The 12,845-nt window shown below is 44.6% G+C and overlaps 1 protein-coding gene and 1 long non-coding RNA gene across 2 annotated transcripts in view; one reads left to right on the top strand and one right to left on the bottom strand.

Annotated features, from left to right (window-relative positions):
- Positions 1 to 375: 375 nt before the first annotated feature.
- The window catches only part of MAB21L3 (mab-21 like 3), a 35,704-nt gene continuing 23,234 nt past the window's right edge, over positions 376 to 12,845 (bottom strand). The window contains exons 4-7 of the mRNA XM_066175290.1: positions 11,147 to 11,438; positions 8,676 to 8,857; positions 7,703 to 7,897; positions 376 to 4,865 (exon numbers count right to left, since the gene is read on the bottom strand). Of these exons, the coding sequence (XP_066031387.1) occupies positions 4,632 to 4,865; positions 7,703 to 7,897; positions 8,676 to 8,857; positions 11,147 to 11,438 (903 nt within the window). The 3' untranslated portion in view covers positions 376 to 4,631. The remainder of the gene's footprint in view (positions 4,866 to 7,702; positions 7,898 to 8,675; positions 8,858 to 11,146; positions 11,439 to 12,845) is intronic.
- Positions 4,512 to 8,084, top strand: LOC136284850 (uncharacterized). Its single transcript, XR_010719316.1, has 3 exons — positions 4,512 to 4,576; positions 5,924 to 6,257; positions 7,245 to 8,084. It is a non-coding gene; the product is annotated as an uncharacterized lncRNA (long non-coding RNA).

The raw sequence follows: 12,845 nt of genomic DNA, 5'->3' as shown, positions 1-12,845 counted from the left end.
GGCTGCCTGGAGTTGTGGCAGAAGAGGTTTGGCTGTTCAAGTTGCTGGATAACTTCATGGTATCCATCTCCTCCAAGGCAACAGGAAAAATGTCCTGGGCCAGATACAACTGAGCCATGGCTTGGGATCAGGCTCTGGACCACCCTGCATGTAAAGTGGTGCCCTCCCAGGCTGAAGCAGACTCAGTTCATGCTTCTCAGAACTGCTGGCCTGTGTTGCTGCCTGATTCCAAGAGTGACTTCTCAAAGAATGGAAACGAAAAGATATTAAGATTTTTAGTCCAGAAATCTTTAAGTGGCACAAGCCACAGTTGTGCAGCTGGTAATTACTACTACCCAGGGGAGCCTAGGAAGATGCCATTCTTTTTTCTAATTACTACAAAGCCTTTCAATCTGATTAATTCTTTTCTTAATGCATTTCCTTGTAATTTGTATTTGTGAAAATGCTAATGTTAAATTAGACAATCTTTCCTGTGAAAAATACATTCTGCACTCTCCATAGGCTTGGTCTCTGGTGGCATCTGTGCATTCTTCATCACCCATCCACGAGATGCTTGTGGAGCCAGGTGCTCATCCTGTCCTTTCTTTCAGTTCAAAGACGTCACTTGGAGCAGAACTGACAGGTACATGTAACAGGATGAAAGTGTTGTCCATTTCTTTGTGCTGCAATGGTCTGGGTCAAAACAGGCTAAAATATATCTGCTACCTGCAGCTGTTTAATTTCCTTTGAAATTGTGTGTTTTCTTCCAGCCAGAGAAGTCAGATCTCAAAGGGGTCAAGGGCACCACAGCCTCCTACAGTAATGGCACAGGTTGGCCTGACAGGGTGAGTGGGATCTCTTACCATGATTTGAGCACTGGCCGCTGTGTCACTGTCTCACATGACATTGCAAGCCCTCAGATGAGTGGGGCGGGGTATATAATAATAAAAAACATGTTTCTCCTCAAAACCAGAAACCCTAGCCTTGGCAAGCAGAAAAATATTTAGTGTGAAGGCAGAATTATCCTGCCTATCACTGTCCATTTCCAAGCTTCGCTCAAAGAGGCCAGGCTGCTCCCACTGGGAATGAAGTTTGCAAGGTGATCTAACTTCATTGCTGGGCACTGTTTCAAAGATGGAGTGTAAGTGAGGGTGACTAGATGGTCTGTAATGGCCTCTGTGTACACCTGGGTCCCATGAACTAAAAGAGAGTTGATGTGCACTTAAAAATGACCATTCCCACCAAAGCCAAAGGGGTGGCATCAGAAAACTTGTTCCGAGAATTTGTGTTGTTTTTTTTTTTTTCCTGGAGGAGGGAGAAAAAAAAGAGGGAGACAGAGGAGCCTGAGGGGTAGGCACACATGAGAATCATGACCTAGACCCATGGAGGGAGGGTAGGACCCTAATGGAGCAGAGGAGTGGCTATTCCTGCAAGTTCCCTCCTTCCCAGAACCCTGCTTGCACTTTGCTTGTTGGTGCTTTCCCAATCGAAGGCTGCTGGGAATTACTGCAAGACCGTCAGAAACAATAAATCCATAAACTGGCTCTTAGAGTGGCTTCCAGAGTTTAGAGGCTTTTTACCAAAGTCTTGCTATTTATTAGAAAGCTCTCCCGTGGTCTCTTCTCTCCTTTTTGGCAACAGAATTCAGCATTAAATTAATCGAGCTAATTTGTATCAGCTCGATGATAATAACAAGATGCTGATTTTAAGAGCAAGATCCTGGATCTGTGTTTGTGCTTCAGAGAGACAATGCCCTCTAGTGACTAGAATGCAGGCTGTGTAAAAATACTAAAAAATGTCATGAGTTTGCATGGTTTTATATGGCAGAGCAACACATTCCATTGAAATTTCTGACAGACAGAGTGGTGCTGACTGTGGTGACGGCTGAGAATGCAGCAAATACTCATGAAAGCAATGAAAAAGAGAGGGAGAGAAAATGGTCATCACATTCCTTCCAGATGTTCTGAACATTTGATTAAACCAATTTCAAGAAAGTCTGTATTTGTCCAGATGGTCACTTTTAAAAAAGAAAAATCATAAACATGAAACATAAAACTTACTGTGTAACCAAAACCACAATGTGGCATCTCTTTTTGGAAGAAAATCTTGGGATGAGGCCATGATTTTGCAGTCAGGCTTGATGTATAAATGAAAAACTGTTTGCAGAAAGTTTATTGTGGTAAGAAATGCAATAAATATATTTGACAAGTTTGTTTTTTTAATAAGAGACCTCCTGCACAACTGCCCCGTGACCACAGAAAACTGCCTCGCAACAAAACCCCACACACCCAAGCAGACCTGCACAAGATGGTGTAAGATAGTATCTCAAAGATGTCTCTAAAAGGAGTTAATTCTTGTATTCAACTGCTTCCATGAACACGTTAGTCCTTTCCTCAGAGCCTTTTCCCTTTGCCAGTGGCCAGCTGTGTCACATCTTGCTGTTCTGGAGAAAAAGCTGTGAGATTGTTCCCGTGTCTTTGTGGTCAATAGTATTGTACCTTCCATGCGTCAGTGGTGGCAAGGATACCTTCTGCAGCAGCGTATGCTAGCTGATGCATGTGCTCGTGTAAACAAGAAGAAAATAGAGCAAAAACTGATCAGACTTGGCTCAAAGCAGGGGTCCATCATTCTGTGCTTATTTCCTGGCTTTGCTGAGTCAGTACGAGGCTGCAACTCTGGCAGAGCAGTGGAACATTCCATGTCATGGCTGTGCAGCACACGCTGCGTGCCCATGGTTTCGCTTCACAGCAGGCTCTGAACGCCAGCAGCTGAGGACTCTGATACACAGCTGCATCCAAGTTAAGGTATCACCACCAAAACTTTTTTTTTTTTTTTTTTACCCAGCTATAAAGGGAGATAAATTCTTTAACAGCCACAACTAAATCCCAAAAGAAACGTACACCAGAGCACTAAAGTATCAAATCTGGGATTAACAGCTCTGAATGTTTAGCACTGTCCTCGAACAGTTTGAACTGTTTTTGCCCTCCTCTAACTTCAGAAGCCAGCCCTCCAACCGCAAAACAAAACCAAGATGAAGCAGGAGACATTACTTCACTGCCACAGCTGCCCGACTCTGCCTGGCAGATTGGCATCTTCTTGCACTTTACTGAAACAGCTCAGCTCACAGGAAACAGGAAAGCCAAACTTGAACAGGAGGTGTCATCCTGAAACTGACACTTGTGTCCCATTTAGGGAGCCTGGAGAACAAAGGTTTAGCAAGAGAAGTTGACTGTTCAAAACAGTTCCACACAACGCGGTTACCCATGTGGAAAGGTGACTTGGAGAGACGATTCCGAGGATCTGAGCCAAGAGGGTGCCAGCTGACATGGTTGGATCAGGTCTATACGTGGTGAGATCTGATGCAGGAGACACGGGACCGCAACCAGACCAGGACCACACAGCTGGGATCTTTCCTGACCCGTATCTAGTCTGCTCAAAAGCTGTAGACGACAGCCTACTCCAGAGGCAGAGGCTGCGCCGGAGACGCGTGGCTGTACCGCAGTCTGCCACGACGGGGAGACGCCGCACCACGGATGCGCCTCGTGCAGCTCCCTGGAGCGCCGGATGCAAATCCCACCTCTGCCAGCCCCCTTGGCAAAGGACTTATTTACTTTCCTGTACCGATGTGACAAAAAACCCCCACCAAACCAAACTCAAAATCCCCCCTTTCTTGGTTTATCCTCAGCAATTTAATAACATTAAACCCAGCATTCCTTATATTAATTCTAAAGCTCTGTTCGTTTGAAATACTAAAATCCATCTTCTTTTGAAACATCCACAAAATTAAAAGCACTGGGGGTCTAGGAGCTAAGAGCCTTTGAAAAAATATTCTTCTTCTGCACTGCACCCAAAAATACATGGGTGCTAACAACTAAGGAAAGACCTGCTCCTTGTCCAGCCTACTGTATAGAGCCAAGGATGGGAGTGAAATCTGCCCTACCAAAGCCCCCTGACTGTATAGCACTAACATAACTGGCAAAGGCAAACATGAAAAAGATATACTTGAAGCAATTGGAAGAAAAATGTAAGTGGAGGAGATAAAAATGAAAAGGCAAAACCCTCTGTTCCTCTTCTTGCTTCTATTGAGCTCTTCAACACTAGTAGCATGGCTAAATTCCTACTGGAGCAGGATCTCACTGAACTGAATTTCCTCTGAGAAAGCTTCCAGCTTCAGAACACCTCGGGAATGTTCCTCTGCCCCTCTGCAGAGCTGGCCTGTGAGGTAAGCAGGCAACTAAACCCTCTGTCCTTGTGAGAAAGGCGATTGCAGCAACAATACACATGCTAGGTTACAGAGGCAGCCGAGCGAGACTCCTTTGCGCTGCCTTTCAGCTTAGGTGCCACAAGACTGGAGACACAGAACAAGGCAGTTGCCTGCTCTGACTGACACACAAAGTTGGGTTTCACTGGCTGCAGCTTCCAGGCAGGCTGTCACTGTTGAAAGCAAATTAGATCAGCTGGGCATCAAGTGATACCTCCCATCAGTTTTCACCGCCCACCGCTGCCAGCTCGACACTTCTCTTTCGCGCTGCATGTGCCAACTGTCTCACAGAGCCAGCTGCAACATCTACTGGAAGGACACGGAGAGCAACCACAGGTGGGGAGCAGAGCTGGGGGATTGACTCAGGGCTGGGGCGAGACCTTTGCCTGCCTTAGTCCAGGCAGAAAACGGGGTTCTCCAAGAAGACTGCGAGCTTGCTGGCCACCAGGTCCAGGTCACTGGTGTTGGCATATTTGAGCAGATTGGTGTTCTTGAGAAAGTAATGCTTGAGGAAGTGCTGGCTTACACACTTGTGCAGCTTCTGTACCAGCCTCAGAAAGGCTTCAGGGAAGCAGCGCCAATCCTTGGTGCGTGGGTATTTTTCACACGTCCAGAATAGCACTGTCTGCAAGAAGCAGATGGGAGAGAAGATGTGTTAGAGGTTCTGTCGAGGGCTCACACAGCTTACTAAGGCACTTTGAGTGCTGGTGAATGGCTGACAGCCTTGGAAATCACAGAGACATGCGCTGCTACCTCCCTGTGTTAACGTTTCAATGGAGGGGTCCCAGCTGAAGTCTCCTCTGGGCACCAGGAAGAGCAGCTCAGAGGTGCCTGGTTAGGATCTCTCCCCAGAGAAGCCACCCTCCCCTGACTGAGCCAGGAACCCAAGGAAAATGATCTTGCTAAAATAATCTTGACCTATTTGCCATCCTCCAGCAGGAGCCTCTGTTGAAATGCCAGGCATTTTAGGCTGTAGAAAATGGCCTGTTATGCAAGGGTAGAAGCCAGTAGATGCAAGGAAGGATAGAGCATGATGAGATTAACATAATTATTTGTTAGCTTCAGCTGTATTTGTGCTGAAGATACACACAAAGATCTGCATCCTAAACAGACTGAGATTGCAAGAAGCTGTTGCAGGTGCAAGGCTTGCTTTCTGGTCAAATGCTGCCTGTTTTTTCTGACATGTGATACTTTCTGCATATCTTATGTTCTATTCCTCCAAAATTATTTTATGCAACTTAACATTTGAGAAATACATAATTAAAATTACAAAATGCATATGATTATTGCTCTTGTATTATTTTTTACACCTCCCATGTTGCATTTTCTCAGACTTTCCCATGACTGAGAAGAATTTTCTCTAGGAACTTAGACTTACTGTACCAAAAAAGCCATACTGACTGCCTTTGTCAGCCTGAAATAACTTTTTAAAGTACAAAATCACCTATCCTGTGTTCAATAATTCTGCTAAGTTCCTTAACTGTCCTTTGAATCCCAATTTTATTTTGCAAATTCAGCTACCCAAAAAGAGATTCACAGACACTGTGAGAGGTGGCAGAACCACAGCCTTTAACTTGTCTGTTTCTAGAGAGGTAGAATTTCATCTCTAGTTGTACTGTTGACAAATTTCTCCTCAAACAGTTTTTCAAACGTGAATTTTTTTTTTTTTTTTTTTGTTCACAGCTGCAATAATCACAAAGCCTTTTATTGAATGTCACCAGGGAACAAAGACATAGTCAGGAATTCAAGCTATAACTCTCTGAGAGCTGCTCCTTGAAGACTTGCAGAGCAGTTACCTTCTGACACGCTAAAACTACTTCAGCAGGCAACAGTTGCAATGAAGTTCCTGGAGGCAAGGAAAACAACACTGCTTTTTCAGTCAGGTGCCCAAACAAGTGATCTATCCCTAGCATTTAGGTCCCTAACTGCCAGCTCTCTACCAACAGCATAGAGCTGGCTTTCAGAATGTACCCAGATCTTGTTGAAATTCCAGATACTGAACTTCATTCCTGTGCAGGTAAGCAAAAGAAGGGCAGTTACATGGTCCTCTCTGGCTTTCAGAGCTTCTGGGGTGCAGATTTGATCTGTCATGAAGGACCTTATTTAATCCTATTTGTTGGATACCTCTGCCAGGGGGAACCTGAGAATGTGAAGAAACCTAACACTAAGCCTCTGCTCAACTGCTGGTTTATCCACTAACTGTTTCTCTGTCTTGGTTTAGATAGACAGGTATCTGCCAGGGAGGGTTGGAGTCTCCTGACATTCTCTCATTTTTCTTTTTTCCCCTGTTTTTCTTTTTAATGTCAGTAATTTTGAAAAGTTCTTTCTGTCTGGTAAACCAATCCTCTCTTGCCATAAAAGCCAGAAGTACAGTTACAGTAAAGAACTGAAGAGCTTCTAAATAGTTTCTTACTTTGCTCAAGATGCAACAGCACTTCTTGCACATCTGCTCCTTGAGTCAGGGAAAAACATTGTTCCTAATGGTTAAATGGTTTTCCACTTTGTTTTACATATGATAGTTTTCCCACCAGATTGTTCTTACAGGCACTGAGGAGTTTTGCATTCAGCTAAGCTATTATCAGCCTCATCAATTTTTTTTTGCTCCATCTTGACTTAGAGTAGTGCCATGACTGTAACAGCATTTGATGGTCACCAGCTTTTTCTTTAGGAGAAATCTTAGCATTGCATCTGGTTTTGGACACCAAAAGATCAGTAACAACTGTAGGAACCTAATGGCTTGAGGCTTCAAGATGGGAAAAGTACAGCCTCTCCCTGGCAACTCCAGGAGGATGAAGTCCCAGAAAACAGGATTTTTAATCTATAATCTAACAAATGGTGCTGCCTGTGGCCCATTGCTGTCTGCAGCTGTCAGATGTGGGGACACAGTCATAGCAAATCTTCTCTCTCTTCTTCACAAATCTTGTTTGAAGCCATTTTGAACTCTGAAATAGGTGCAAGGAGGATGCCACCACCCCTTTAACTCTTTCTTCTCTTCCTACTCCAGGTGAAACACCACCAGAACTGTAGTTTGCACCTAATTCATTAACAACACTCATCTGAGACAGTTTTGTTTGGCGCATATCCACACAGAAAAAAAGCACCATCTTCCACCAAAGAGACAGATGGATATAGATGGCTGGGATAGTCAAGAAGAAGGAAATAAGTGTGCAAGTACAGACAACAGTACACTGTGAAGTCAAAACAGAGCAGGGCCCTCAGCTCTCTTTATGTTGCTGCAGTCATAACGTTCCTACAGGCCTTAGTTTCTTATTGAAGTTTGGAACATGTATTTAGTGAACTCTTTGCCACCATAAAGCAATGAAAAGGTGCAGCAGTTTTGACAGTTACCTTCGAAGTTACACAGATCCTACACTGATTTACCCAACAACATTCTGACATTACTGGATGGAAGCCACTGCAACAGATCCTGCGACTGTGTGTCGGTATCAGGATGATGCCTACCTGAAGGTGATAAGCTGTGATGACAGGCTTATTTCCAGCACACCAGACATCTTCCTTCATCTGCCTCATGACCCTGAAGCACTTCATGCGACAACCACCATCTTCATCAAGTCCCTCCATGAGGATGTGCTCAGCACGGGAGAAGCACAGCTGCCAGTGATAATTAGAGCGGGCCAGGAGGTCGAAACCCAGCGACTGTGAACAACAGGGGAAGTGTGACAGCAGATCAGAGGCAAACTTCTCCCAGCAATGCAGAGAGAGGTTACAAAAGCACGTGTGACATCTCTTGAAGCCTGTTCTAAACAGGGTTAGCAGAGGCAGCAAACATGAGGCGTGCTCCCATCTTAATTCTTAGTTGAATAAACACGCTTTTTGCACTGTTTCCTTGTGTGCTGGTATCAGTTACTGCAGGGAGATCCTGTTCCATCAGGCACAGTACCAGCAGTGCCAATAAAGCAGAGGTGCAGCTCTGCAGGCACTTTGCTGTGGAGCAGGAGGTTGTGCATTAGAGGGGAGCAGGACTGGAAGGTGGAATGGGACCTGCAGGAACATGGCAGCTGGGGCTGAGCTGAAGTGCCAGAATCCAGCCTTGAGTGTTGTAGGGAAAGATGGGATTGAGCTGGAGGGTAAACTGCAAGACAGCAGCCCATTTGCTGAAGTCTTACATGAGGCAGAGCAAGAATGATGCATGTCAGAGCTCTGGGATGCAGGCAGAACTGTTTGCTAGAGAGACATGGAATAAAAAGTTAACTCAGATTTTTTCTATAGAATTCACCACTGGGGGGGGGGGGGGCAGGGGAACAAAATCCAAAAAGAAATGACAGAGTATTTTGAAACACTGCTTCTCCCTTTAGAGGATACATCTTCTAACCCTACTGCCACCACCATGCAGCTCTTCCTTTGGGAAAACACTGTCAGACAACTGAGAGGTAAATTCCATCCCAGAGTTATGGGTGGTTTTTACACTGTTTACCTTGATGCATTGCACTTTTTCCTGAGAAGGCCAACGCTTAAGGCAACGAGGCCACCGGGCTTTCTCAGGCCAGCAAGTTGGAATCTCCACAGCAGGAACCAGCTCCACCTCAACCTGGGATTCTGATGTCTCCACAGCCACCCGCACCACGGAGCTGAAGCTCTCCAGCACTGTCACTTTACCTGTGAAAGAAGAACAAGAGAAGATAAAATGGATAAAAAGGTCCTTTTCCACAAACCAAGCAAGAGGCTGTCTAGGACCCAGCAGTTCTATTGGTCTATCTTGACACTTTCTCTTCAATAACACATGAAGAATATAAAAAAAATTCTAAATCTATATAAGTCTATCCTGGGGAATGAGAACAGGAAGATGAAAGAACAAAGTTCTTAACTTCACATTCAATTATCACGCTTTTTTTTTTCTTTGTGGGTCCTCTTAAATCCTAGGATCAGCTTCTTAAAAAAAGCTAGACAAGTGGTGCAACCTAATATTTCTAATGGTACACTATAAGGAGATCACTGCAGATTGGAGAGGACCAGATGAACCACTTCCTATCTTCTTTCTTCAGAGAACCTGAGATCAGACCCTTGCCAGATCACACCACTGCCAGTCATTCAGAATGTTTTGTGGGGTATCTGTAAGGTTTGTTTCTGGAGATGCACTTACAAAGAAGACAATACCAGAATTTATGGTATGTTATGCAGAGCAGTCACACAGAAAAGGCTAACAGCTACGTCACTGCAAGTCCTGAGTTCTAAGAAGAGTCAGTTCCAAGGTGATTTGGAGAAAAGAAGTTTCCTCAGTGTGAAAGAAGAGTGGTTCATCTCCACGAACATGATTGAAGAGTACAGAAAGGAACGAAAGCTGCAACTAACGGACTTTGTGGGATGTTTTCTATTGGTGTAGTTGAGTTCATGGAAGAAGTTTCTGTCCTGGTCACTCTGGCAGGATCACTGTTCCTTCATCTGAGCCAATTGTGTGTTCATTCTCTAATGCACTGAAGTGAAAGCCTGAGCAGATGAACATAAGCAGTTTAATAAACAGTGTGTTATCCCACCTCATTTTAATTGGCATGGGCTAAGGAGCAATTCATGGGATGAATTACCTTGCAAAGAGTTCATCCCAACCAGAACTTCATAAACCTCAGAAAATCTATGTGCTATTTCCCTGCTGAGCCAAGCCTGGCATTAAAACAGGAACCATTCTGTTCCCAAGCTCCCAACAAGGACCCCTAGCAGCCGAAAAGTGTTAGAGCAACCACTGTGTCAGCATGTAAATATGTTCATGGCATTTCCAAAAGCATTGCAATGCTTCTAACTATTTTTCCACTAAGGAAAAGAGAGACACCTCAAAAACTGATTTTGCTGGTGATGAAAGAATAAAAAAATAGGGAAGCAAAGAAATCAGTGAAGTTTTTCAGCCATACTGTGGGATGAAGGAATTCCATCCTTCACAAAAACAAACAAAAATGGTAATTGCTTCTCCTGACTTCATCTTAGCTCATCTCCTCCCAGTGGACCCTACAAAAAAGGCATCAGAATCATCAACCCAAACATCACTCTCTGGGGTCCTTGCAAGTACCTTTCCTGCAACACTCAACTTTCACGCAAAAACTTCATGTGACTGCTGCCCAGCACAATAACTTTCACATAAGGAAAGCCTCAGAAGGAGGCCTGTTCCAGCTGGTCTTTCTTGTGAGCCTCAATGGTGAGATTTCATTCCTATCCACATTTCCATTCCTATGATAACAAGTATTTCCTGAAAAAAATGCCATTATCTAGCAGACCTTAAACTTTAACACTTTTTTTTTTTCTGTAACTACAATTTAGAGTGGAATCAGATGAGTGGAAACAGCTTCTATTGCTCTGAAATACAGAAGACTCACTAGGCTACTGGTGAGTAAAGTCATCCTGGAAACATGCTATGGAAGAGGGACCACAGGATAGCCTGGACACTGGGGAAAAGAGCACTAGTCGAACATTGCTTCAGTGGAAGTCCTTCTCCTCAGTTCCCACCATTCCATGCTGGAAAACTGTGGGCAACTAAGGTTTCCCCAGAGCATTATCTGCCCTATAAATATCTTCAAACACATTCTCCTCAGACTTTGGCGTCTTTCTGATGCGAATTTTCCCATATTACATTCCTGGATAATCCAAATATTGTAGTAGAGAAAGATTTTTTTTTTCCCAAACAAATTCCTAAATGTTCTAAAAATCTGGGCTGCCTCTTAGTTGAACTGTGAGGGTGATGTTACTGGAGACCCTACCCAAATTCCTAAGAAAGGAGTAACATCTTGGGTTCAAAGAGCCCAAGAACTGCCAAATTCTATCTTCAGTGAAGGTCTGTGTATGTCACTGCAATCGCTTGAAGGCTTCCTGGTTTTGGAGGGTTTGCTCAGCTTCTGACCACGCCAGCCAAACCCTTTGTGTGTGTGTGATGGGTTCCCTTACACCTGTCCCCACCAAACTCACTGGAGAGGTTACAGGAGACGATTGACTTCTCCACCAGATCCCGGAAGACGATAAGGACTTTGGCTGGAACCAGATCACCTTCGATGTTCACATCCGTTTCATGCCACTGCTGAAGGCTTTTTGAGAATTGCTCCACCTCCAGCCACTGATGCAATTCCTCAGGGTCCCGCACAGAGGAGAGGAGCTTGGCTCCATTCACGGTGTAATAGCGCCAGTGCCGTACCTGGCATTCCCTATAACCGGTCAGGCCACGCAGAGGAACTGTGATGAGGAACTGGCTGGGTGCTAAGACCTAGGAGAATTCAGAGAGATTGAGAGAGGAGACATGGGCAGATCCATGAGCTAAAATAAGGAAAACAGGGTTGAGGAAGTGCGAGGTAAAACTGGGGGCTTTGAAAAGAAGGAAAAACCATGGTATGATGGGACTAACTGAACATAGCCACAACCTGTCTTAAGAGTTACTTTGGAGGCACGCAGACTAAAAGGAAATTGTCTTAGAAGGCATCTGATGTGAGGATCTTAGAAGATAAGAGCTCACTGGCTGATTTGCCACCACACCTGCCATGCTTTCCACCTTTTTTTGTTATTTCTAGTCTGCAACTGAATGAGATGTGATAACCAGCAGTTTCCAAGGAGCAGGAAGGCATAAGAGAATATGTTTTGAGATCCAGCCAAGGGAAACCCAAATAGTGCTACTTATTATCTCAGAATTGCTACTTGAGATAAGCCCAGAGTCCAATACTAGTAATAACTATGGCAAAAAGTGCACCTTTCTGATCTCTTTCAAAGTCCACTACAGACATTAGCAAAATAAAGCAATGGCCCATTAATGTTACAAATGTTTCACTCAGTTTCACTGGCCTTTAAAGGGATAGAGACATAAAGCAAGTGACATGCCTGAACCTACAGAGGCAGTGTCACTCCCAGAAATAAGTTCGGGTCTTGGCCAGCTGTAACGTATGGAATTGCATCTTCTGTTGAGCATGACAGAAACTGTGTAAGGATGGAGGCAGCAACCAATGGGCAAGGAAGCCTTAGACGGGCTTGTTGACAAGCCGGTTAATTTGCCGCACTTGGGGAACAACTATTTTCCAATAAAAACCAGTTCTGAGACAGTATTAGCAAGGGAAGAATAAGGTGACTCAAATACCACAAAACATCATCTGTCTGGCCCAGGGCATAGCCAGATATGGCCAAGTGCTACTTTGGAAGCATCTGGCAGTTTTGGATCCAGAAGGAGTGTTCAAATTCCTTCAGATTTTTACCATGTTGGCTTAGGAGCTTTTCAAGTCCACTTGCTACCAAGCCTAACTTACACTGGCATAAGTAAGGTGGAGCTGCTGCATGAGCAGGATGTGAAGTGACAACCACTGCTGCAAGGTAGTTACACCCATGGTGAATGAAACATGCTTGTCACTCTCCTGTAATAATACAAAACACTCTGGTAGCCCTCCTCAGCTCAGCTCAGCTGATTTAAAGTATTACCACAGAGGTGCCAGGGCCCTGAGGGCACTAACAGGCTTTATTGTCCCTAAGCAGCATTTCTGGGACTGCTACCCACACCTTCTGCTCATGGGTCTGAGACCCCCATTTCAGGTTAGCCCTGGGCTCCAGTGAGTGGGGGTGTGACTTGACCTCAGACCTGACTTAACAGATGACTTTCCTGATGATTCAGACTCTTGGCTGACCCAGCTGCCCT

Source organism: Chamaea fasciata, unplaced genomic scaffold, assembly GCF_029207755.1.
Source record: "Chamaea fasciata isolate MVZ Bird 193981 ecotype frontalis unplaced genomic scaffold, bChaFas1.0.hap1 SCAF_2, whole genome shotgun sequence".
Lineage (NCBI taxonomy): Eukaryota > Metazoa > Chordata > Aves > Passeriformes > Sylviidae > Chamaea > Chamaea fasciata.
The sequence above is the reverse complement of the archived record's forward strand: the minus strand, read 5'-3'. Positions and strand labels throughout refer to the sequence as shown.